The following is a 27,970-nucleotide window of genomic DNA, read 5'->3' on the forward strand; positions in this document are numbered from 1 at the left end:
TACATACAAATCTAACGCCAAAAATTGATGTAAGTTTTACTCGAACTAATTAAAAATAATTAAAAGTGACAATCTTTTAATTTCAACATAAAGTACCACTAACTAAGCATTGCGCTGTTCAATAAAAAAGTATCTAAATACAAACAATTGATACGAATATCAGAACTCTTCAATTTTGCTGGATTATAATGTACCAATAATGTATTGGACTAAACATACTTTCAGTTTAGAGCATATCAGTTGATGTGTGGACGTGTGTGTGTGATCAAACATTGGCTCCAACATTTGTGACTGTGTCGTTCGAAGTGCATTTTTCGACAAATATTTGCAAACGTTTTTTTGTTTAAATGACAATATTTTTTATGGTAATTTATGGATAAGTTTATGTTATAAATTACAATAAGTATATATAAATTCCTAATTTGATTGGTAACATCAATCAAAGTTAATTACTCACTGAAAAGGACATGATAGGTACAAGATCGATTTTATGTAGTGGAAAATAATATTAATTTTAAAGTTAATAAATATCCTAGATAATATTAAAAATATATAAAGCTTAAAAAAATATAAACTGTGGAGTGATAAATAAAAATTGCGGAAAAAGTTCTGCATTTAAATAAAAATGTGTTGTTTCAAATAAAGTTTTAACATTAACTTAGTGATTTAAAATAAAACGATATAAAATTAAATAAAAAACGGTGTTTCAAATAATTAAGACTCAAATGGAAATTACAAGTGATTTAATTCAAAATAAACTAAAATCTAAAATAAATAAACAATAATTAAAATAAAACTTAAACAAATAACAAAAATAATTATCGAAACAAAAACTCAAAGATGTACAAAACAAGACTGCCGAGAATGAAGACACGGTATCTGCCATTTTTCACAACGCTTATATTCAGATGAGAGAATGACCTGGACGAGGGAGTTGGACGAGGCGTGCGTACTCGCCACCCGCGGCGGGTACTGGCACGTGTGCCTGTTTTACTTGCTCTGTGTTCTGGCCGCCATACCGACTTCGTTTTTAGTGTTTTCACAGGTAGGTAATTAAGTAAATAAATTAGTTTAGAAATTTACATACATACATACATTATGGTGTTCTACTTGCTCTGTGGTTTGGCCGCCATACCGACTTCGTTTTTAGTGTTTTCACAGGTAAATAAATAAATTAGTTTAGAAATTTACAAACATACATACATATGGTGTTCTACTTGCTCTGTGTTCTGGCCGCCATACCGACTTCGTTTTTAGTGTTTTGACAGGTTAATTAATAAAAAAATAAATAAATTAGTTTAGAAATTTACATACATACATACATTATGGTGTTCTACTTGCTCTGTGGTTTGGCCGCCATACCTACTTCGTTTTTAGTGTTTTCACAGGTAGGTAATTAAGTAAATAAATTAGTTTAGAAATTTACATACATACATACACATGGTGTTCTACTTGCTCTGTGTTCTGGCCGCCATACCGACTTCGTTTTTAGTGTTTTCACAGGTAAATAAATAATTTAGTTTAGAAATTTACATACATACATACATATGGTGTTCTACTTGCTCTGTGTTCTGGCCGCCATACCGACTTCGTTTTTAGTGTTTTCACAGGTAAATAAAATAAATAAATTAATTAGTTTAGAAATTTACATACATACATATACATATGGTCACGTCTATATCCCTTGCGGGGTAGACAGAGCCAACAGTCTTGAAAAGACTGAATGGCCACGTTTACCTATTTGGCTTAATGATAGAATTAAGATTCAAATAGTGACAGGTTGCCAACCCAACGCCTAAAAAAGAATCCCAAGTTTGTAAGCCTTTCCCTTAGTCGCGTTTACTACATTCATGGGAAAGAGATGGAGTGGTCCTATTCTTTTTTGTATTGGTGCCGGGAACCACACGGCACAATTTAGAAATTTCCTTGGAAATAAGTAGTACATGAGTAAAAGTTTGTGGCGACACACACCAACTATCAATCGTGTGCAGAAAATGACGCGCTCAGCCAATAGCAGTGAAGAGTCTAAATCGCGCAAACAAAGATTTCACGGATTGGAGCATAAATACAACCTCCACCTCGACATCGTCGGTGCCGCGGTTCTCCAGGCATACCTAGCTTTTCTTAAATACGTTCTTTATTTTATCTTAGTGTACATAAATAATAAAATACATATATTAACGTTGTAATATGGAACTTCGGAGAGAGAAATGTCGAAAAACGGACGGACTTTAAACCCTGGCCCTTCTATGAGAAAAAGTTGTCATACTGCTAGAGGAAAGCGAGTTGCTTGGTGTACATTTATAGTCTAAAGGTGAAGCCCCGGGGTGCGTGTGCGCACTTTTATAGGGCTCCCGGGCTGTGAAGAACGACGCCGGGGACCGAAGCATCACTACGTCACATATTATAGAATAGAATAGATTTGTGCAGTGTGGTTCCCGGCACCAATGAAAAAAGAATAGGACCACTCCATCCCTTTCCCATGGATGTCGTAAAAGGCGACTAAGGGATAGGCTTACAAACTTGGGATTCTTTTTTTAGGCGATAGGCTAGCAACCTGTCACTATTTGAATCTCAATTCTATCATTAAGCCAAATAGCCGAACGTGGCCATTCAGTCTTTTCAAGACTGTTGTCTCTGTCTGCCCCGCAAGGGATATAGACGTGACCATATGTATGTAGAAAGATTTATTATCAAAATTGGATACAAGGTATCACTTATTGACGTCACATTACTCAAATCTAATTATAACTACTACCGCTTCCAAAGCGCATGTGAAGAAGAAGCGGCGGAACAAACTATATTGTATCAAATCAGTTACAAAAATAGAAAAAAACTAATCAATTGATATATTTGTCTGATGATAGTAGAGTATACGGATAAAGATCTTATCTAAAATAAGATCGTATTTGCGTAAAATGATACGCAGTATGAAAATACTTCATCGATGTTAGATTGTGATAAAGTGATTTTAGACAAACAAAATGTATGATATATAATGTGATTAAAAAAAAAACGACATACAAATATATAATCACGTCTATATCCCTTGCGGAAGGGACGTAGCCAACAGTATTGAAAAGACTGATAGGCCTCGTTCAGCTATTTGACTTGATTCATATAATTGAGATTCAAAAAGTGACAGTTTACTAGCCCATCGCCTAAAAGAAGAATTCTAAGTTTATAAGACTATCCCTTAGTCGCCTTTTACGACATCCATGCGAAAGGGATGGATTGGTCCTATTCCCTTTTCTATTGGTGCCGGGAACCACACGGCACAATTCTCTAAGTTAAGAATAGAAATGTGGACGAAATGTGGATACATTATGTCAATAAACTGTTTTAAAAAGATTGTTTACTCTCTTTTGTCAATACTGAATTCTGGAAGGATTCTAGACTACTAATGGAAATTACATGCCAAGTTTGAAATCTCTTGTCCAGCGGTTTGGGCTTTACGTTGATATGTCAGTCAATCAATCAGTTATCTGATTTTTTGGCAAAGTTGCTCGACGGTTAAGAAGTAAAACTGTGCCAAATCATACCACGGAGGCGCCTGTCATCAATCAACAATTCTCATTCGGGATGTTACAATGCAATAGAGTTGGTCATTTTCTACAAATTCAAATTCTTTGATTCGTTATTATGGGAAAATTCAATATCACTTAATAATAATTGTTTTAATGAAGAGAGTTATGAATGTGGATGAAGCGAAGGAAGTATGCAGAGATCGTGGCAAGTGGAAAGAGGTAGTCTCTGCCTAGCCCTCCGGGAAAGAGGCGTGATTTTATGTATGTATGTATGTAATAATTGTTTTATCTTTTGGTTTCACAACATTGGTTGACGTTAAATAAATAACTAAAAAAACTAAATTTTCAAAGCGTCAGTGCAGAAGAAGCGGTAACAAAACATTACATTTATAAACTAACTATTTTTTTATTGTCTTCCAATCAATTATCCCTTTGAATTCGGTCAAATTTAAAAAATCTCCTCAGTGTAACTAATACTTTCCTGAAAACCTCATCAAAATTTACTTAGCGAAACGCGAGATAATCGCGGACAAACATACATACACACATATAGGTCAAACTGAGAACCGCCTCTTTTTAAGACTAAGTAAAAAATTACATACAGATTCAAATGGGTTGTCTATCTATTAGCATAAAACTTTGTGTCATAATTTTACATGGCATACCTAGCCTACCTAGCCTAATAATTGTTACGCATAATATTATTTAGCATAACTTTTAAGGCTACTCCTACTTTTACTATATTTATGCCTACCTATTGAAATAGTATGTCAAAACCAATTATGCCAAAAAACTATTATGACACAAAATAGTACATCGTAACTCGTTATGCCAAACTAAAATAGGACAAAAAAAAAATAGTCGAATGAAAGGGATCCCATTCAAATGTTACACTTTCTAACAGACATAATTCACTCTCCCGGTCTGACCCCCTTCGTGAGTCATCAACAAAATATACGTTGAGTGATTCAATCTTATCTGTATTCGACCCACACGTAATTGATAGTAAAGATTATGTATCTAGTGAACAGAAATCACGGCACGCTGAATCGTACAATCGTATTTAGGACGACATTAAATTTATGTATATGTAGGTATAGTATAGATAATCACGTCTATATCCCTTGCGGGGGAGACAGAGCCAACAGTCTTGTAAAGACTGATAGGCCACGTTCAGCTATTTGGCTTTAAGTTAGAATTGAGATTCAAATAGTGACAGGTTGCTAGCCCATCGCCTAAAAGAAGAATCCCAAGTTTATATGCCTACCCCTAAGTCGCCTTTTACGACATCCATGAGAGATGGAGTGGTCCTAATTTTTTTTTTCTGTTGGCGCCGGGATCCACACGGCATTAAATTTATCAATACCTGGTTCATTTTTAAATCAGTTCACGTAGGTGTATTATTCTAAGAAGAATTTTTTCTTAAAATTATTAAAATACCTTATATAATTGTTAAAAATAATGTTCATATCTGCAGTTTTGTTTGCTGTGGCCAAATGCTCAAAAGGTGCTATATCTCAACTTATAAATGAATGTAAGTTTATTTGTTTGTTACCTCTTCACGGGTTATGTACTTAATTAATCTTCTTGAAATAACACGTATATATAATTTAAGAGTCAGGAGAATGTCATAAGGTACCTTTCATTCTGGTAAAAACTATAGTTCCCTTGGGATTTGCGAAAAACTTTTATTCTTTTATGGTGCCGTTAAATTCATGCGGGTGGAGCTGCCGGTAAAAGCTAGTTTACAATAAAAGATTAAAAAAAAATTGTGTCATAGTAACAAGGATAATTCCAAATACATTTTAGTGGGAAGGCCTAGACGAAAATATCTTGATCAAATTAAGGAAAGGGTCAGGTCAAGAGTACCCGAAACCGCCGAGCTTCATGCACGCTCGGCGAGAGAGAGTTATGAATGTGGATGAAGCGAGGGAAGTATGCAGAGATCGTGCCAAGTTTTTACATTTTAGTTTAATTAATAGCAAAAACATATTAAGATTTGAACCAAATTATGATGAACGATCTGAAAGACACGAGTTTTGATAGGATTTTTGCATTTTGATGTAAAACAGATAATTAAAAAATACAACAATTTCTATTTACAACGGCATATTATTCACAGTATAAAAAAATCTTTTACCAATTTAAAAATAACTAGAGAATCGGCCGTAGACCGCAGACAATCGGTGCCAAACCCAAAAATACACGTGGCGATTTTTCATAACAAGAAAAACATATTTTAATTTTTGTCGCCCGACAATTTTTTTGATTTATTACCTCTAGCTTGTATTTTTTTTTTGTAATAAATAACAAAATTTGAGAACGAATGAAATGAGACTACATTTATTTTAATAATAAGCAGACTTTTTAAAAACAAACCTTATAACATACATAATATCGTGAAATACCAGAGTCCATATCATTATATTTGCCACGATCTCTGCATACTTCTTTCGCTTCATCCACATTCATGATTCTCACAGTTTATAAAATAAATATTACTCAAAGGAAATTAGTAAGTGTGGTTCCCAGTACTATAAAACAGGACCACTCTATCTCATTCCCAGGACTGTCGTATACGGCGACTAAGGGAAAGGCTAATTTACTTGGGATTCTTCTTGTTGGCGATGGACTAGCAACCTGTACTATTAGAATCTCAATTCAATCATTAAGCCTAACAGCTGAACGTGGTCTTTCAGTCTTTTCAAGTAAAGTTCGAATCTGTCTACCCCGCAAGACGTGTTAATATGAAGGAAGTAACAAAGTTTTCTTCTATCGTATTCAATGTCCGAAAATTAATTTATTATTTGTCAAATTTAAAGATTGCAACTTCTCTAATCAAGTAAGAAGCCATAGTCAATTATATTATTAAGAAAAAAAACATCATCATGTAATCAATATAAAACCTGCAAACGAGTCATTAATAGTAAAAAAAGAGAAAAGATAAAGTGTAATATTGCATTGTCATATCATAATACTTACGCATGCGCCAAATATTTCGGCTCAATCTAAGGCCGGAAAGTGATAAGATTGGATTGCATATACTGAGACTTAATTATTAATCATCCAAATACTATACTATTTAAATACAAATATCTTGATCAAATTAAGGACGTCCTGGTAAAGGTCAAGAGTACCCGAAACCGCCGAGCTTGCATGAAGAAAGTTATGAATCTGGATGAAGCGAAGGAAGTATGCAGAGATCGTGGCAAGTGGAAAGAGGTAGTCTCTGCCTAACTACATTATAAAAAAACAATTAACGCCTACCTTAAAAATGGATTAAAAAAATAAATAAATAGATACTTCTAGATGGATTTTGAAAAAAAAAAAAATTATATAATACACTTTTTTACACTATAACATACCTACCATCAGACTCTTCCACGTACACGAAGTCGCGGGCAATAGCTTAAAATAAAATGAAAATTAGGAAATAATTCTAAATAAGATGAAGATGATACATAAGATGTGCCGTGTGGTTCCCGGCACCAATACAAAAAAAGAATAGGACCGCTCCATCTCTTTTCTCAGCAACCTGTCACTATTTGAATCTCAATTCTATCATTATGCCAAATAGCTGAACGTGGCCATTGAGTCTTTTCAAGACTGTTGACTATGTCTACCCCGCAAGGGAAGTATACGTGACCATAATGTATGTATGTATGTACAAGATGAAATGTTGATGAAAAATGCACATTTTAGAATTTTAATTTACATGTGCACATTTTTCTGGCTCTCCATTGCGCTCTGTGCTCCCTGAAATTTGCACAAGAGATACATAACTCTCCTTTTGTCGTTATCGGTTAGAAGTCATTGCCATTCTTGATTAATACAAGTCACTTATTACATAACAAACCACTTAAAACCCTTAGCTATGTGCATATAATAAGTAAACACTTGAAATGTTTATCAAAAGTGTTACAACATAATGCGCGTCTTTGCGCCGATTTATTATCAGTTGTAGCGTGAATTTTTCTTTTTTTATTGGCAATATACAGTGCTTACTTATTGTATAATCCTATTAAGTAAATATTATAAATGCGAACGTTTGTGAGTATGTCGGGATGTCAGTATGGATGTTTGTTACTCTTTCACGCAAAAACTACTGAACCGATTACGATGAAATTTGGTATGTAGGTAGCTGAAGGCCCAGAATAACATATAGGCTATCCCGGAGATCCCGCGGGATTGATAGGGTTTTCATGCGCACGAAGTCGCGGGCGGCCTCTAGTCTCAAAACATATAATAAAATAGTAATAATATTTTGTCTGTACATTTAGTATTTTTGACTGAAATGGATAGAGGGACATATAGAATGAATTTTTTTTTTTAGAAAACAATTTTTTATTTTTTTATTTCTTGTCTGTCTGTCTGTCTGTATGTATGATCACGATTATCTCCGAAAGTACTAAACCGATTTACTTAATACCACCAATTGCTTTGTTTTTACTCAGAATAACATTTAAAGTTTGTTTCATCAAAATCGGTTCACTAAAAAAAAGTTATCGACATTTGAATGAACTCAAGACATGAGTTCAAAGTTATAATTCAAAGTCATTTATCATAATACCCATAACATATAAATATAAGTGAAAATCAGTTTATATGTATATCAAATTTTATTAGGATTACTATTGATAAATGTGGTAATAATAATCTTCTTACTTCCGGCTAGTCCCGGTTGCATCCTCACCTCTCTAGAGAAGAGCCCAGGGTATGCCTTTGACCATAGAACCTGGAATGGGAGAGTCAGGTTTTTACACGAAGCGACTCCCATCTGACCACCGCACCTAACTTAACCTAACCCGTATTGAATCGATGGTAACTCATCCAGTTGCATTAATCTACAGTTTTGCTGTGGAAAACGGCTGTGCCGAAACGGCTTGACCGATTCTCATAAAAAATTTGTGAGCATGTTGTATTTTTCATACCCCTTGATGATAAGGGTTGTCCACCCTTAACATCTTTTTTAACAAGAAATTATTAATAAAATATATACACACATACATATGGTCACGTCTATATTCCTTGCGGGGTAGACAGAGCCAACAGTTTTAAAAAGACTGAATGGCCACGTTCGGCTATTTGGCTTAATGATATAATTGTGATCCAAATAGTGACAAGTCGCTAGCCCATCGCCTAAAGAAGAATCCCAAGTTTGTAAGCCTACCCCTTAGTCACCTTTTACGACATCCATGGGAAAGAGATGGCGTGGTCCTATTCTTTTTTCTATTGGTGCCGGGAACCACACGGCAAACATCTGTTTTTATCAAGAAATTACTAAAAACTAGTTTGCCGGGACAGCTAGTTTTTTTTTATTAAATACATAAGTATGTATTGATTCTATTTCTTTATATTTCAGGTCTTCACAAACGCGACACCAGAACATTGGTGTGCTGCCCAACCTGAATTGATAAGCCTGGGACTGTCTGAGGAACAGTTACGTCCGCTCCTGGTTCCCGAAGACCATGACACCTTTGACTCATGTCATGCTTACTATGTGAAGAACTTGGAATTGTTAATCGAGAAGGTGAAGGGTGAAAGGTGAGTTCTCAATTGGAAAGACAGGGGTTTGTTCAAAATGTAAGGAATATACTCTATATCTCTGCCATGGATGCCGTAAAAGACGACTAAAGGATAGGCTAATAAACTTAGGAGTCTTCTTGTAGGCGATGGACTAGCAACCCGTCACTATTTGAATTTCAATTCTATCATTAAGCCAAACAGCTGAACGTGGCCTTTCAGTCTTTTCGAGACTGTTGGCTCTGTCTACCCTGTAAGGGATAAAGACGTGATCATATGTATGTATGTATGTACAAAATATACTCTATATCTCTGCCATGGATGCCGTAAAAGGCGACTAAAGGATAGTCTAATTAACTTGGGAGATTACTAGTAGGCGATGGACTAGTAACCAGTCACTATTTAAATCACAATTCCATCATAAAGTCATACAGCCGTACGTGGTCTTTAAGTCTTTTCGAGACTATTGACTTTGTCAACCCCGCGAGGGACATAGACGTGACTATATGTATGTATGTCGCAGCAAAAATCGATCAAGGTCTCATAAGACGGCTCAGACCAACAACCAGCGTTGTGTTCTATCTAATACCCGTGTCAACACAACTAATGATCTGGTCACGAACGAATTACCATATGTTAACTTGTCATTTTCCAGAGGCACGGTTGGAGGTGGACGATCTATTGATGGTGAACACCAGGTGAGTCTCAATAGTATTGTTTTTAGTTAACACTAGCTGTGACCGCGACTTCGTCCGCGTGGAATTGTTATTTTGGGCATCATTGATGCCCTCAAGGATGAATAATTTAGCCCGTATTTTTTTCTCATTTTCCATTATTTCTTTGCTTCTAATAGTTGCAGCGTGATGTTATGCGATGATATAGCCTAAAGCCTTCCTCGATAAATGGTCTATTCAACACAATAAGAATTTTTCAATTCGAACCAATAGTCCCTGAGATTAGCGCGTTCAAACAGACAAACAAATTCTTCAGCTTTATAATATTAGTATAGATGGTATTGAACTAGTTAATTTACTCGTTGTAACTGACTGAGTAAAAAATTAAATAATAAATAATAATAATAAATATATACGGGAAAAATTGAATAAAAAAAAAATTAAATGAAAAAGACATGATGTTATCTTCTCAATGTTTTGACTTCCATGCTGGTCTGGTAGCTAAAAGAAACACATTGTGCGCCAACTCCTTTTTTTTTAGAAAATTATATAAGTCTATCAAGGGAAAAGCTTTCCAAACATTAATTCTAGGCGATGAGCTTGCCAACCTGTCACTTTCTGGATCTAAACTAGTAGAATGAGAACTAGTTTTCTCAATACTTTTGGTTGTGTCTATTCCGAGAGAGATAAAGACGTCATAAATATATTTTTCCTTCTGGCTTTGGTCCTGGTGGTTATCCTCACTCCTCTGGAGAGGAGCCTGGGGTATGCTTTTGACCATGGATCCTGGATTAGGTGAGTCAGGTTATTACACTAAGCGACTACCATCTGAGCTTCGCAATAGTTGCAGGTAAACCTAACCCGGATTGGATCAATCATGGTACACATCCAGTTGCCTGAATGTGCAGGTTTCCGATATTTTTCTTTACCGTAAGAGCTTCAGTTAGTATTTAAACTAATGTACATAAGTTCTTAAATAGTAATTGGTAAATGGCTGTGGTGGGATTCGAACCTGTACCATTTTGCACATTACGCATTTTAACCGGGCACCTTACCAATTCGACCACCGATGCTTTTTTAAAGACGACATAAATGTATATTTAGATAAAATTATTAATGAAAATTTAATTTCCAGACACGAAATATCAGCAACATCATCTTATCATTGAGAAGCAATGAGACCACGGCGTGCAGAAATGGATGGTCTTTCAACAAGGAACATTACGACAGAACTCTTGTCACTGAGGTTCGTATTTTATTTATTTCCCCTTTTTATTTTGGAAATTTTTATTTATGATTCAATACATGATAACTTAGCTTGCGCAATTTAGACTCTTCGCTGCTATTGGCCGGCTGTGTCGCAATCTGAAACAGGTTGAAGTCGCGTAACGTTTGAGATAACACCACAAATATGTCTCTGGAGAACAGTTCTGTTTGCTTCAAAATTTGTTGTTTTATTTACGGAATGCATTACATATTTTCCTGCTCAAGTCTCACAAAACTTTCAGATGGCCTATTTCTAAATTTAGTAGAAATTGAAATTCAGAAAATTTTAGTAACTTTTAATTTAACATTAATTCTATTATAATTCTGCTGATGTCATTATTATCTTCAAAACAAGAATAGGCTCACTCTTGTTTTATCATTAAAGTGACTTTAATCATCCCTTAGGTATTTCTGAATAATGTGACGTCAGATAGTTCAAATTAAAATTTCAAAACTTTAATTCTACAGGGCACTTCAATATGACTATTGTCATATCTTTTGGTTCACAACATTGGTTGACGTCAAACACATTACTTAAAACTTAGTCTACTGACGCTACCAAAGCGTCAGTGCAGAAGAAGCGGTAACAAACTGCACTGCAGCATTTTCATCAACAACGTCAACCTCACCTCAGTACATAAATAATGTAGTCAATGGTGTCAATATGAGCCGTAAGTATCAAAATAACTTTAAAGTCTTTTTTTATTCCAGTTCTCGCTTGTCTGTGACAAAGACTGGCTGCCTCGAACCAGCAATACCCTTTTTTGGGTCGGCTCTATATTTGGCAACCTTTTCTTTGGATGGATGTCCGACAGGTTAGTTTGTTATATTGAATAGTATTATTAACATGATAATCAAAATATACTCGTTAGTAAGCAGAACAAATAATACATACATACATAAAATCACGCCTCTTTCCCGGAGGGGTAGGCAGAGACTACCTCTTTCCACTTGCCACGATCTCTGCATACTTCCTTCGCTTCATCCACATTCATAACTCTCTTCATACAAGCTCGGCGGTTTTGGGTACTTTTGACCTGACCCTTTACCAGGACGTCATTAATTTGATCAAGATACGTTGGTCTAGGTCTTCCCACTCCGACCTTTCCCTCCACACTCTCCTTGTATATCTGCTTAGTCAACCTGCTTTCATTCATCCTCTCCACATGACCGAACCATCTTAACATACCCTTTTCTATTCCTGTAACTACATCTTCTTTCACATCACAACATTCCCTTATCACGCTGTTCCTTATCCTGTCACTCAATTTCACACCCATCATACTCCTTAACGCTCTCATTTCCACTGCATTTATTCTGCTTTCATGCTTCTTTTGCCATACCCAACTTTCACTCCCATACATTAATGTCGGGACCAACACTGTGCACAGCCAGTCGAGCCTGTTTGGATAGTTTCTGACTGCTCATAAAGGCATGCAAAGCTCCATTCACCATGTAATAAATAATTGCGTTGCAAATTTTTGTATCTTGTAGCTTTTGGGTTATGCGTTGATATGCCAGTCAATAAGTCAGTGTCCTCTTTTGGTCAGTCATTCTACTCTTCAACCCGGTTACATCTTGACCTCTTTCGAGAGGAGACTGGTATAATTTTGACTGAGATCCCTGAATTGGGTGAGTCAGGTCAGGTATTTACACAAAACGACACCCATTCCCATCTGACTCTTACTGGATCATGATAAAAGCTGCACGAGATGAATATGGACACTTACGATATCCATGGGAAGAGATTCTAGCGGGAGCGATGATGCCACCAAAAGAAAGATCTTCCGCCAGGCTAGGTGTTATAAGGAACCGCGTCTCCGACAATATTGAGTCTGAGGTTGTATTTATGCTCCTATCCGTGAAATCTTTGTTTGCGCGATTTAGACTCGTCGCTGCTATTGGCCATATGCCGATTGCCGATGACCACACGGTATATATGACCATAAATGTTCTTCCAGATACGGCCGTCGCCCCACCATTCTCCTGATGATCTTCCTGGAAGTACCACTAGCTATTGCCGCGGCTTTTCCTGGCTCATACTGGACGTATGTGGTACTCAGGGTAGTGGCCGGTCTTTTTTTCCCAGCATTGTATCAGCTACCCTTTGTGCTGGCTTTGGAACTGATGCCGCCTTCGAAGAGAACTTATACAGGTAATTTTTCGTTTTATTTATCACTAAATAAATAAATTTACTAACGGGACAGATTAGACAGATTGAGTTAGCCTTGAAATAAGTTCGGGATTTGTGTTACGAAATACTAACTCAGCGATACTATATTTTATATTAAATTCTTATATATATGTAGATAAACATCCAAGACCCAGGCCAATCAGAGAAAAAAAAGTTGTCGGGATTTGAACCCGGGACTTCTAGAATTAGAGAAGACTACCTCTGCGCCACAGAGTCCGTCACCATTCTATTTACTAGTATTATTGATTTCATTCGTTTCATTTGATGTAAAAATTATGATTTCATCATTATCATAAAGCCTATTGCATAAAATGCCTATTAGTTCCACTGAAAGTAGATTAAAATCGATCGATTAAATGTCATTAAAGGCTTTAAAGGACAATGCATTCATTGTATATGTATATTTTAATAATGGACTTTCCATGTGGCGATGTGGTACTTTATTAAGGACCACTTAATATCTCTCAAAAGGTGTCGTAAAAGGTGACTAAGAGAAAGGCTAATAAATTTAGCATCCTTCTTATAGGCGATATGCTAGAATCCTGTTATTATCTTAATCTCAATTTCTAGACCATATAGCTGAACGTGGCTTTTCAGTCTTTTCAAGACTGTTGGCTCTGTCTACAAGCAGTAATAAAGTTAGCTATATAGACGTGATTATAATCAATGTGTGAATTCTGCAATAGAAATTCTATCATCATTATTTGGTTTGGTTTAAATGCCGTGTGGTTCCCGGCACCAATACAAAAAAGATTAGGACCACTCCATCTCTTTTCCATGGATATCGTAAAAGGCGACTAAGGGATAGGCCTACAAACTTGGGATTCTTTTTTAGGCGATGGGCTAGCAACCTGTCACTATTTGAATCTCAATTCTATTATTAAGCCAAATAGCTGAACGTGGCCATTTAGACTTTTCAAGACTGTTGGCTCTGTCTACCCCGCAAGGGATATAGACGTGACCATATGTATGTATTATTTGGTTTCAGGTATTGTGGTCAGCATGCTGTTTGCCAGCGGCATGTGTCTCCTGGCTTTGCTTGCATTCCTTCTCAAGGATTGGTTCTATTTGTCTTTATCAACGAGTCTACCTTTTGTGCTGCTTTATGGGTAAGCTTAAAGAAAAATTTTCTATGTAAATTTTGCCAATATATTTTATTAGTTTAACTATAATTAAAATGCCAGCAATGTCCTATAAAATCAATAACAACTAAATAATAGGATGGCCCACGCGACGGGAGGATAGTTTGCGCACGGGATTTGAACATATATGTATCTAACCGACGCGGTACATACATACATCACGTCTCTTTCCCGAGCGGGCAAACACTACATCTTTCTACTTGAGACGATCCCTGCTTACATCTTTTGTTTCATTCATGTTCATCACTCGTTTGCGAATGTTATTTCAGATATTACTGGCTGATACCAGAATCTCCAAGATGGCTCGTCAGCAGGGGCCGTATAGCTGAAGCTGAGAAGGTGCTGAGAAATATCGCAAAGAAAAACGGAATAGAGCTACGTCACGGATTTCTATTGGAAATACATGTGGGTATAAGTATCAGTCTCAAATATTCTGAAACTTGAAAATGCTAAAGAACTATTGATGAAGAGAGGAGAGTTTTTGATGACGTAATCGATAAAATGACAAAGATTGTAGTAGAAAGTGAGATATTAAAATGTAAGAGCGATTCGGTAAATAGTAAGCCGAGTAATGAGTAAAAGACACAATATATTGATAAAAAAAAATTATGAATAATGAATTTTGGTATTTCAGAAAAGAATTAAAGATGAACAAGACACTGAAGCCGAAGTGACAATGCTTTGCAATATAAATGGTCACGTCATAGGTTACCAAGACCAAAGGGATGAATACACGGATAGAAGAATAAGTAACATGCTAACTTTCAACCCTGATATCAACAGAGTGGCCGAAATAGATGAATCAAAAGCAGATAATCTTGAAAGAATCATAGCTTTAGAAGTAGCAGAAATTGTAAATAAGAAAGCGAGATTAAAAATACACAGTGACAGTGCGAAAGAAGATGAAATAAGAAATGATAATGAAGAATCTCGATTGAATTCAGAATCGAATGAAAAATCAACACAAACAGATAGTTTTACCAAATCACCAGCAAGTACTTTAAGAAGAAAGTCTATACAGTTTGTAAATAAGATATTTACTAAAGAATACGGAGAAGATGAGTTGATAGAAAATAAAATAATGGATGACCAAAATTCTGAAGGAGATTGTAAAGCGTCTCTTTTGGATATCTTTAGGTATCCAAATATCAGGAAGAAATTCTTCATTCTTACTTTTAATTGGGTATCTTTAGGAGTTGTATATAATAGTTTAAGTTATAATACGCCTAATTTAGGAGTAGATGATTACTTAGCATTCTTCATAGGTAAGGGGACCTTCTTAAGCGTATTGCTTCCAATTTTTTTTATGTTATTGCTGATGTATTTCTGTTATTCGATTCATATTAAAGTAATAATGTTAGACATGTAATTTTAGGTGGAGCAGTAGAACTACCCTCGTATATAATAGCGTGGCGTTGCATGGAAAAGTTTGGACGAAGATGGGTTCTTTTCACTTTCATGTTTATTGGAGGGTTGGCATGTCTTAGCTGTGCGTTTGTACCTGAATGTAAGTATTAATTTTTAATAAGAAAAAGAGCTTTTTTATGCTCGAGGTGTAAAAAGAACCCCCAATTAGTAAAAAATAACACATAGCTAAAATGTATTTTCTAGTCTCTTGTTCAGACTTTAGAGATATCTGCCAAAAAAACTGTACCTAATATTAGTACTGAAATGCTGTCTTAAAATTTATCATTGCCACAAACTCAAGTTTAAAAAATATTGTTTAACCAGCGTTCACGCTTGTCATAAAAGTCACTTGACTACTGTAAAACAGTATAAATTTAAAAATTTATGGAATTTGCTAACTGTAAGTGGCAGACGTAATTTTTTATGATCGATCTTTTTTTCAATATTATGACATTTCCTTCTTTACAGCAATGCCCTGGGTGACAGTGTCACTGTCAATGCTGGGCAGACTGTTCATAGCTGCGTCTTTTGGAGTTTTCTACGTTCAGATTGGAGAGCTTCTGCCCACTGTTCTGAGGTCGCAAGCAATGGGAGCTGCATCTTTTATAGCGGGATTGGGATTGTTGGCGTGTCCCTATATCGTTCATTTGGTAAGATTTATTTCGGAATTATTATGGTATTGTAGCGGGAGCGATGATTCGGCTCGACCGCCACCAAAGGGAAGATCTTCCGCCAGGCTGGTGTGACGTCTGGGGAACCGCGCGACAGACGATGTTGTGTCGGAGGTTGTATATATAGCTCCAATCCGTGAAATCTCTGAAATTGCGATTTAGATTCTTCGCTGCTATTGGTTGAGCGCGTCAATTTTATCGCGATGATTGACAGTTGTTGTGAGATTGGATGATCTGACGAGTGGCGTTAAAATTTTTGCATTCCGTTTCTTATAGAAGTTTATTTACTACTCGTATGTACATATGCCGTGTGGTTCCTGGCATAAAAAGAAAAAACAATAGAATCACTCCATCTCTTTCCCATGGATGTCGTTAAAGGCGACTAAGGGATAGGCTTACAAACTTGGTTTTCTTTTTTAGGTGATGGATGGATACAATCTGTCACTGTTTAATCTCAATTCTATCATTAAGCCTAACAGCTGAACGTGGACTATCAGTCTTTTTAAGATTGGCTCTGTCTACCCCGCTAGGGTTATAGACGTGATCGTGATATGTATATGTATGTATGTATGTTTATGTACATATAGTCACATCTTTATCCCTTGCGGGGTAGACAGAGCCAACAGTCTCGGAGAGTCCGATAGGTCGCGTTCAGCTGTTTAGCTTTATGATAGAATTGAGATACAGGTTGCTAGCCCATCGCCTTAATGGAGAATCTATTTAATAAAATGCTAGTTTTGAACTGTAATTTACTTTTTCCAGTCGGTATACTCCAAGAGCCTGCCACTCACGATCATGGGTGTCTTCAGCCTCGCTGGTGGCTTCACCTCCCTGTTCCTGCCTGAGACCCTCAACCAGCCGCTTCCTCAGACCTTGGGTGATGGTGAACTCTTCGGAAGAAACTTCAAGATTTTGAGCTGTGTTAAGACAACCAAAGTTTGATTATTGTCTATTCTTCGTCTTGGCGTTGTCCTGGCTACATCCTCACCCCTCTGGAGAGGAGCCAAAAGTAATTGACTATTTTAGTTTAAATATCATCACTATTTCATATTTTATTTGACGGCCTCTGTGGCGCAGCGGTAGTATGATTGGCTGCGACACCGGAGGTCCCGGGTTCGAATCCCGCTTAGGGCATGATAAGAAAATAACTTTTTTCCGATTGTCCTGGGTCTTGGATGTTTATCTATAGTATTTATTATCATTGAGTTAGTATCTCGTAACACAAGTCTCGAACTAACTTCGAGGCTAGCTCAATCTGTGTAATTTGTCCCGTATATATTTATTTATTTATTAAATGGAGCAATTTTCGGGTAACGTCAACCACTTATGTAAAATGAATCCATAACATCAGTTCCGACGATTCTTACGGTGTGAAGAAACATCGTAAACCTATAAAATTGACAACTGGCTGTGTTACCGTGATCAAAAATGGGTTAGGTGCCCCTTCAAATGTTGCGGAGATCTGGGTCATGTCTCCACTATCATAAAATCCCCACATAATATTGAAATAGCAAAAGTTATTAGGTATTTAATGGAGAGGATGAATGCAAGCAAGTTGACTAAGCAAATATAATACAAGGAGAGGGTAAATGGGGAGGTAGGAGTGGAAATTAAGGACGTTCTGGCAAAAGGTTAGGCAGGAATACCCGAAACCGCCGAGCTTGCATGAAGAGAGTTATGAATGTGGATGAAGCAAAAGTAGTATGCTCTGCCTACCCCTCCGGGAAAAAGTCGTGATTTTATGTAAGTTACTACTAAACGTTATTTATCACCATTGTCGGCTCAAAATTACTTCTTAAATGCAAATTATTTGGAGTAATCATAGATTGTACGTACCTATTCGTAAGTCTCGCACAAATTATACACTTATTTGTGTAAATAAACAAATTAAAAATTAGGTTTTTGTTTATTTTTACCAGAACGTACATGTTGTAACCCAAAAAGCACTGTGTTTTTTTTGCAATACTACCATCATACACATCAATAACCGTTTGAGCCGTTTCCTCAGATATAAAAAAAAATTGCTATGCAGGTAATTGAATCACACCATACTAACAAGTCATTTATATTTTATCACGAAACAACGACATACAAATCCAAATTATCTTTATTGCCCATAAAAAATACATATGTAGTAGAAACATACATTATGAATATGTTGAGCAAAGGCGGACTTATCGCTAAGCAATCTCTTCCAGCCAACCTTTGGGTAGTGAAAGGTAAAATCCTTGAACCGGGTGGGTAGCATACTTACACATACTAACGGATGATTTAGATACTTATTCATCGAAATAAAACTGAAGTAAGACAACAGCGTACGTAGCCAGTAGGCCGACAAAACTCAACAGTAACTTAGCGTCGACCTGGAAGAGACCCATCAAATTGTACATGTAACTCGGGGACTTGTTCAGGCGCAGGATATTCTTGCACATGATGCGTTGTTCACCTAAAAAAAAACATTTATATATCCCAACTACAAATGCGAAAGTAAGTTTGTTCATTTGCTACATCTTCGCACGTCATCTTTAACCAAATGTACTTGATATTTTGCATATATAAATTAAAAGTCTGGAGGAGAACATTTCTTTTTTTGCGGTAAAAGCTATAGTGCCTGTGGTATTTGTTAAAAACCTGTATTCATTGCAGGTGGCGCTAAATTTGTCGCTTTTTGTAGTAAGCGTCGCTGCCAGTTTAGCTGGCGGTTTATTCGTCGCTTTTTATAGTTGGCGTTTAATTAGTCGCTTTTTGTAGTTGGCGTTTAATGCGTCGCTTTTTGTAGTTGGCGTTTAATAAGTCGCTTTTTTTAAGTTGGAGTTTAATTTGTCGCTTTTTGTAGTAAGCGTTTAATTCGTCGCTTTTTGTAGATGACGCTAAAGTCACGCGAGCGTAGCTGCGGTTAAAAACTAGTGACACATTATTACCAATGCATTCGTCTTGGCTCAACATCATGGTGCACATGTATTGGGCTTCATTTACTGTAGTATAAAATTTTTCATACATTCCGCATAATAAAGTGTGGAGTATGATATTTTTTATCACCCAGGCACCGAAGTCTGACGAGAGAAGAACAAATGGCTTCTGTAACATTCATACAAATTGATTCATGAGTATTTTTTTTAATTTCTTTAATGCATTTATTATTGACTGTTTAATACTGAAATGTTGAATGTAGGTTGGAAATTGAAATAAATGGAGAAAAATAAACTGGTAGGTACTCGTGGCGGAGAAAATAACTGTATTTATGCACTGATTTTCACAATAATTGGTTAGACGAAATGAACTAAAATAGTTTATAATTCTTAAATATATGCAATTACTAATCTGTTTTGCGAAGATGCAAAAAATAATTCGAATATTGTTCCACCGACATTCCATTAAATAAAAAAATTAAATATTGTTTTTATAACTGGCCAGCACTTGGCTAGCAACAAACAAACAGCAACACAAAGAGGTTGAATGTTTCATTCATAGAAGTTCGGAGCGGCGGAGGAACGAAATATAATTATTTACTACATTTTATAGTGGCGAAGAAAATCTGCTTCACCTCCCGTACAGTTCTTAAAAGCCAATCAAGAAAAGTCAAATAAATTGATGATTTTTCTCAGCGATACGAGCTAATAACTCTTTTTGTCATCAATTCCATCATTAAACCATACAGCTGAACGTGATCTACTTCGAAAGTGATATAGATTTTATTATAGGGCCGCCATTTTGTCGTGGACTGAGTCCGGTTTGGACTGATGAGAGGGAATTTAATTAATCAGCGAATTGGTACTCACATTTTTAACAACTCGCTTTCCATCTAAAATGAATTGGAAAAAATATAGACCATGGAAAAATGATGCTGACATGTGAAATAATACCTGAAAAAAGATTTAAAAGTAATATAAAAAATATTTTTTTTATAATATTGAAATTTTTTTTTCTTCGTAATTTTCACTTACTTGCGCCGCGTAAACTTTTTTGTAAATTTTAAACGCTTTTTGAATATCGACGTACATTTGGAAAAGTTCAAGCCATTTTTGATTACTATTTTGCTTATCATTCATAAAATGGTTTTCAGTTATTTTCACTTCGTCGATCCATATTTCGAGTTGCATTTGAAGAAGTTTGAGCATGCGCATAGCACACACTAAGTTCAAATCGAGGGACAAATTAATCAGAGAACAAAAATTATTAAAAATAAACCAGTAAATATTGAGATACGGCCAATATAATAAGAATTTGCAAGTGAAACTGAAAAACAATATAATGACCATTATAAAACAGGAGAACCAATTCCAAATTGCCAAAGGTATTAACTTATAATTATTATATTGAATGTTGAAGATTTTGTACGTGATAAGTATTAAGTTGACGTTAGAACGCGTGTGAAAGATGGCACAAAAATAATTAACGCCCAAACCGATGATATTAAGAAACAAGCTGAAGGTGATGAATTTGAAGTCCACTCGCCATTTGTATTTGCAATAAAATCGAAAAATCATTGTAATCGTGCAAAAAACGAATCCAAGAATCGAGATAAAATTTTGTTTTAATTTATTAACTGATATATGGTTTTTATAAAATTTAAATTTTGGATAACAGTATATTGTGTGAACAAGATTTATTGGCCGGAGTATATTTCGGAAATTTTCATCTAAAAAGTGACTTCTTGTCTTTGTTTCTCGGTATTTCAAATTGTGAGACATCTTTTGACTCTTTACTTAGGTTTTCTGTGTGATTAACTGTATATTTTTGTAAATTTTTTGTTAGCTGCAGCTATTTCGATAAATTTTGCAATTTTATAACATTGCTTTGTTTTTTCTGAGAGTTAGGGTGAATTGAGGTTTTGTTCTGACATATATATATATATATACAAGCGTAGTTATCAACTATATTTTATAAACTATATATATATTTAAAATTACATGCGCAATCAGTCACTTATTGATAAAAATATTAATATCTGAATTTACTTCACAACTTTTCTTTTAAAAGTCTAATTCAGTAATGACAGTCATTTCTTCAGACTGTCAATGCTGATCAAGTACAAAAAAAAAGTAGAAATCAATAAAACATTAACTATTAACATTAATAACCTAAAACAATTGACGTGTATATGTATACAGGTATTGTCAAATTTAGTTTGGTAAAATTGATTGATGACAGTGATCGTAAGATAAAAAAAAACGTCTCCTTGATTGTATTGATAACATAGCGTTCAATAATTAATAATCATTTCTCTCGGTTGGTCTAAAGTAAGTTTTGCCACTTGAGAATAGGACCGGCAGATGACAGTTTACCGATTCCCTGTCCATAAAATTAGCCATTGTTTTACATACATATTATGGTCACGTCTATATCCCTTGCGGGGCAGACAGAGCCAAAAGTCTTGAAAAGACTGAATGGTCACGTTCAGCTATTTGGCTTAATGATAGAATTGAGATTCAAATAGTGACAGGTTGCTAGCCCATCGCCTAAAAAAGAATCCCAAGTTTATAAGCCTATCCTTTAGTCGCCTTTTACGACATCCATGGGAAAGAGATGGAGTGGTCCTATTCTTTTTATGTATTGGTGCTGGGAACCACACGGCACTAGCCATTGTTTTAACATTTGATTTGTCCATAAGTGACTCATCTGACAGGGAATCTGTTGGCGGGTCTGTTACCGGTGGTCAAATCGATCAGGGGCGCCCCATTGAAAAATGCTTGATACGCACTTTACGTTGGAGGTATAGGTTCAAATTCCACCATCCCACAATCCGGTCATGTCCCAATGACTCTATTTTTGAATCATGTACCTACTTTAGTTTAAGTGCTAGTGAATGCTCTGACATGAGGGAAAACATCGTCAGAAAAACCATTTAGACGAGTGAATGTGTAAACGTGATCCAATACGGATTAGGTTCCCCTGCAAAATTTGCAGAAGTCAGATGGGAGTCTTTACTTTCTTTCTTTTCTGATAGTTTTCACTGGACTTCTAGTGATTCTGCATTGTCAAGGTTTGTAGAGACACAAAGTTATAGCTTCATGTAAAAACATGACTCACCTAATCCCGGGTATTGGTTAAAAAGACGCGAGGTTGGATGTATAGCTGCCACTGGAATCTGCCAATGTCAAGGTTTGAAAAGACACAAAGTCATAGCTTCATTGTAAAAAACAGGACTCACCTAAACCCGGATATTGGTTAAAAAGACGCGAAGTGAGATGTATTGAGGTGAGACGCCACAGCTAGGGGGCAATAAAGATAATTTGTATTTAAGGAAGAAAACATATGAAAGTAAATTAAATAAAGAAGGATTGTTTGATCATTTATTTAACGCGAATTGTAACAATACGACAGCATGCGTCGCAAGAAGTCCAACGAATCTTAGAGGAAACTTGGCGTCTATATTGAAGAAACCCAGTAAATTCAACTTGTAGTTCTGACATTTGTTCAGTCTTATAACGTTTTTGCACATTACACGTATTATGTCTGAAATTTTAATGAAAATAAATAAATATAATAGGTACGGGACAAATTACACTGATTGAGTTAGCCTCGAAGTACGAGTAAGTGTGAGACTTGTGTCACAAGATACTAACTCAACGATACTATATTTTATAATAAATACTTATATATAGATAAACATCCAAGACCCAGGCCAATTAGAAGAAGTTCTTTTCTCATCATGCCCTAACCGGGATTCGAACCCGGGACCTCCCGTTTCATAGACAAATAAATGAAAGTAGTTAAATTCGTCTAAACGGACGTGCTTGCGTAAAGAGAATGATGAATGTGGATGAAGCGAAAAACGTAAGCATGGATCATTATGGCAAGTGACAATGTAGTCTCTTGCTACCCCTCCGGGAAAGAGGCGTTATTTTATGAATAAATTTCTTATATACATATATTAGATATACCTTATTTCTTTTATATACCTATGTATGTATGTATCTATTATATGCCGTGTTGTTTCCGGCACTTCAGAATAGGACCACTCCATATCATTCCCATGGATGTTGTAAAAGGCGATTTAGGGATAGGCTTATAAACTTGGGACTCTTCTTGTAGGCGATGGGCTAGCAATCACTGTCACTATTTGAATCTCAATTCCATCATAAAACCATACAGCTGAACGTGACCTTTCAAGACTATCAGCTCTATCTACCCCGCAAGGGATATATACGATATGTATTTACGTATGTTTATTCTTTGTAAAGCTATTACCTTTACGTCCTTGCTGATGTAACAATCCTGCGCAGGTAACTTCAGCTTTGTTTAAAGCCAAATACATTTTTTCGCAATTTCTACTGGACAGAGTAACAAGTATTAAGTTTTTTAATACCCAAACGCTGACACTCAATGATGAAAGAATATTTTCACCCTGAAACCAGGAGAATCAATAATTTTATTCTTATTGATAGTTTTAACATATAATATACGAAACCATCATACCTAAATCATTATGACGAACGAACAGTAGATATAAAAGGTATACGTGCACTGTAGTTCCTGGCATCAATAAAAAAGAATAAGACCACTCCAGCTCTTACCCATGAATTCTATCATTAAGCCAAGCAGCTGAACGTGGCCTATAGGTCTTTTCAAGACTGTTGGCTCTGCCTGCCCCGTAAGTGATATAGACGTGATTATATGTATCTATAAAAGGTAAAAATACGATGTTATTTACCATTATTTTAGAGAGGTTGTCATTATCTAACATGAATTGCAAGTATAGCAGACCATGAAAAAATGATTCGGCCACGTGAAATAAAATCTGAAAATAAAAATAGAACATTTGATTACAAAATAAATTGGACTTAAAAAATATTTGAAAAGAATTGACTTTCAAACGACAGAATATACTAAGCTCAAATTTAACCACAAAGATTTGGCAAAAATAAGGTATAGCTGAAAAAAGTTTGTCAAAAAAGCTAATTTAAATTCCATTTATTTTAAAATTTCTAAAATATGAACAACTTACTTGCATTTGAAAGTTTCTTTTAAAAAGTTCGACCGCTTCTGTTATATTTAGATATATTCCAAACATACTGTTCCAATGATCGTATATTGTACGATCAATACTTAGCGAATGATCTTTGCAAGACTCAACTTCAATAATCCATATTTCTAATTCCATCCTCAGTAACTCCATCAATCGAATTGCATACATCGAATTAAAATCAATACACATAGAAATGAACGAGCAGACATGATAAAATAAAACAAAAAATGTGTGTTCCCGAAAATAATACAAATAACGTGTATTAAAAATATACAACAGAGTCATATTAATACAGTAAATCCAATTCCAGATAATGAAATATCTCAATTTACCTTTGACGGTTTGAATTCTGTAAATCTTGTACATAATGATTATGAAATTAATGTTTGAATTGCTTAAAAAGATACAACAGTAGCAGTTTATAGTGAAACCGATGATGTAGAATAACAAATCAATGAAACAGATAGTGAAATTAATTTCTAAACTGATTCTCATAAGAAAACGTATAATGAACGCTATTATATATATGATAAGTCCAAATACAGCAATACACTTCTCTGTTAGGCGATTTGGCGTTACAAAATTGTTTATTATTCTATATTTTGCATTGAAATATATTGTTGATAGAAAGTTGAATGGCTGAAGCACATTTTGGAATTCCTTATCCACGTAGTTGTCCAGTAATATCTCTGTTCTTTTCCGCTGATGCCTTGCTTTCTTGTTTTTAATCATTTTGTTCTATCGTACATTTAAAAGTAATAATTTTTAATTATATTTAGAACTTAATCCGTAATGTCCGAAGAATATTATTTGCACGAAATTTTTTTTGTTACTTTAATGTCATTAAAACATTTGATTAAATTTGTTTTGATATTTATTTTTTTCAATTCATAATTTGTGTGTTTGTTATTATTGTTACTATAATACCTTATGAAGAAACTGTCTAACGTAAAGTCATTACATAGATTAAATGTGTTAATTTAATTACGAATGTACTTCTGTGCATTAGTAAATCAATTTGTTTAAAATAACGTAAATATTTATTTTACTTGCTAGTGTGTTGTAACGTTTACTTTTTGCTTTATTTGATCAAAATATTTTATTCTTAGTCTTACTCTTCCTCTCTTTCCATTATCTTTCTACTAAAGTAGAAAAAAATAACAGAAAAAAAGATGAATGGAGGAAGCTCCACTTAATTCAACAAGAGTTAGATCTTAAATTAACGAAGAAAGAAGAACATAAATATTTTTGAGAGTATCGGTGGTCGGATGGTTAAAATGCGTAGGTAACGCGTGTGGGGGCACAGATTCAAATCGTACCTCGGCCATTTACCAATAACTCTTTCTGATTTTATGTACATTAGTTTGAGTGCTAACCGATGCTCTTACGGCGAGGAAAACATCGTAAGGAGACCTGCACAGTGCACATTCAGGCACCTGAGTGTGAAACCACGATCCAATATGGGTTAGATTCCCTCACAAAGGTGGCGGAGATGGGAGTCGCTCGATCAAGTTCAAAGGCATACCCCGGTCTTCAGGAGACTCAGAAGAGGCTGAGTGGTGAGGATGCAACCAGGACTTTAACCAAGTGAAACGAGTAGAGTAATTTAATAACAAGTACAATAAGCATACATACATATATATGGTCACGTTTATATCCCTTGCGGGGCAGACAGAGCCAACAGTCTTGAAAAGACTGAATAGAATTAAGATCAAATAGTGACAGGTTGCTAATCCATCGCCTAAAAGAGGAATCCCAAGTTTATAAGCCTATCCCTTAGTCGCCTTTTACGACATCCATGTGAAAGAGATGGAGTGGTCCTATTCTTTTTGTAATGGTGCCGGGAACCACACGGCACTACAATAAGCAACTTTCAAATATCCCGGAAAATTCATACCGTATAATCATGTACCTATTTCAAGATTTATAACAATAACGTATAGAAATGGAGATTATTTTAATTATTCATAATTTTTCTATTGTAGAGGGTATCTCTAAATTAAATGTGGATGAATCGAAGGATGAGTGCAGAGATCGTGGCAAGAGGGAAGAAGTAGTCTCTGCCTACCCCTCCGGGAAAGAGGCGTGATTTTATGTATGTATGTATGTATCTCTAAATTATTCTTAGAAACAATCACAATATTATTGCTTTGGCCCAGATGTTAAGATTTATATGACGTTCATTTTGATGTAAACTATTGAAGAAAAGACTGTTTGGTTGGCATTTGTAAAGTTATGGATTTGTTTTTTGGGAAATGGTAGGTATTCCTCATCGATATGAAAGCCTCTTAAATCAATTGTTAGATGCTTCTAAAGAATTGGGCTGCAATATTATTATGTCATTAAAACACTACACTCTCTGCACTAGCACCAAATTTATTTTTTAAGAAAATCTTGTTGTTAGTTATGGGCATGTTGAGCCATCCAGTTGCCTGAATGTGTAGGTTTCCTCATGATTTATTCCCTCACCGTTAGAGCATCGGTTAGTACATACATACATACATAAAATCACGCCTCTTTCCCGGAGGGGTAGGCAGAGACTACCTCTTTCCACTTGCCACGATCTCTGCATACATCCTTCGCTTCATCGGTTAGTATTCAAACTAATGTAAATAACTTCGAAACCAGGTACATGGCCGCGGTGGGATTCGAACCGGTGCCTTTATGCGCAACTGCCTTTAAACCAGGCACCTTACCGATTCGACCACGGACTCTTTTTTTTCGCCTTTTTTTTTTGAAAAAAAAAACACATTTTATTTATTTATTTTATGAAAGTGAATTGCAACAACACAATAACATATGTAGCTAAGAGTTTTATGAAAACTAAAGGAAACTTGGCGTTGACATCGAAAAATCCCATGATATTATATTTATAGTTCAGGGATTTGTTCAAACGTATGATGTTCTTGCATATTAACCTTTTGCCACCTGCAAAAATAACTAATTCAAATTAATAAATATGCTAAATGATATTTCTTTACACGCCATACCGCTCCAATATTCATCTCTCCTCTCACGGGTCTACTGGAAGGGATTTCTATTGAAATAAGTAGCACCTTTGCACTTCAATTACTAAATGTATATGTAGGTAATAGTATTAAATGCTCCTGTATATAATTTTGTGTACTTAAATAAATAAATAATCCAAGCGAGTGAGGTCTACCAAGCAACAGAGCGAAACACATACCCTTGCGAGTCAATAGTCTCGAGAAGACTGAAAGGCCATGTTGAACTGTATGACTTTATGATGTAATTGAGATTCAAATAGTGACAGGTTAGCCCATCACCTACAAGAGGAATCTCAAGTTCACAAGCCGATCCCTTAGTCGCGTTTTACGACATTCTAAAGTGCCTTAAACTACACGGCTGAGTTAGATAATTTTAAATTTGGCATTTATGTTCCTTTTGTAGTCTTGGAATTTTGTCAAAGCTATAATAATAAAAATATTACCAAATAAATTATCTTGGTTCAAAAGTTGAATGCAGATAATTTGTGCATTGTTAATTTCAAAGTATAGTTTTTCGCATTTTTGGCTTAGAAGGGTATGAAGCACAAAGTTTTTGATCACCCAAGTGCTTAAATTGAAAGTAAACATT

General features: G+C 35.4%; 3 protein-coding genes across 3 annotated transcripts; 1 reads left to right on the top strand and 2 right to left on the bottom strand.

Moving 5' to 3' along the window:
- The first annotated feature begins 826 nt into the window (after positions 1–826).
- On the top strand, positions 827–18,262 carry LOC106137962 (organic cation transporter 1). The gene is made up of 12 exons (XM_060951307.1): positions 827–1,045; positions 8,890–9,071; positions 9,706–9,748; positions 10,860–10,970; positions 11,702–11,805; positions 12,952–13,145; positions 14,173–14,293; positions 14,596–14,731; positions 14,961–15,591; positions 15,702–15,833; positions 16,202–16,383; positions 17,167–18,262. Exons 1-12 carry the CDS (start codon positions 917–919, stop codon positions 17,344–17,346), a joined length of 2,145 nt encoding a protein of 714 aa, XP_060807290.1. The 5' UTR covers positions 827–916; the 3' UTR covers positions 17,347–18,262.
- A 260-nt stretch (positions 18,263–18,522) lies between these two features.
- Positions 18,523–20,528, bottom strand: LOC132903337 (uncharacterized). The gene is made up of 3 exons (XM_060951384.1): positions 20,349–20,528; positions 19,326–19,482; positions 18,523–18,850 (listed from the first exon to the last, which is right to left on the bottom strand). Exons 1-3 carry the CDS (start codon positions 20,526–20,528, stop codon positions 18,684–18,686), a joined length of 504 nt encoding a protein of 167 aa, XP_060807367.1. The 3' UTR covers positions 18,523–18,683.
- Positions 20,529–22,693: 2,165 nt separating this feature from the next.
- LOC132903338 (uncharacterized) lies at positions 22,694–27,969 on the bottom strand. The gene is made up of 2 exons (XM_060951385.1): positions 27,825–27,969; positions 22,694–22,860 (listed from the first exon to the last, which is right to left on the bottom strand). The coding sequence occupies exons 1-2, from the start codon at positions 27,967–27,969 to the stop codon at positions 22,694–22,696; spliced, it is 312 nt and encodes a 103-aa protein (XP_060807368.1).
- Position 27,970: the final 1 nt, after the last annotated feature.

This window comes from Amyelois transitella, chromosome 24 (assembly GCF_032362555.1).
Source record: "Amyelois transitella isolate CPQ chromosome 24, ilAmyTran1.1, whole genome shotgun sequence".
Lineage (NCBI taxonomy): Eukaryota > Metazoa > Arthropoda > Insecta > Lepidoptera > Pyralidae > Amyelois > Amyelois transitella.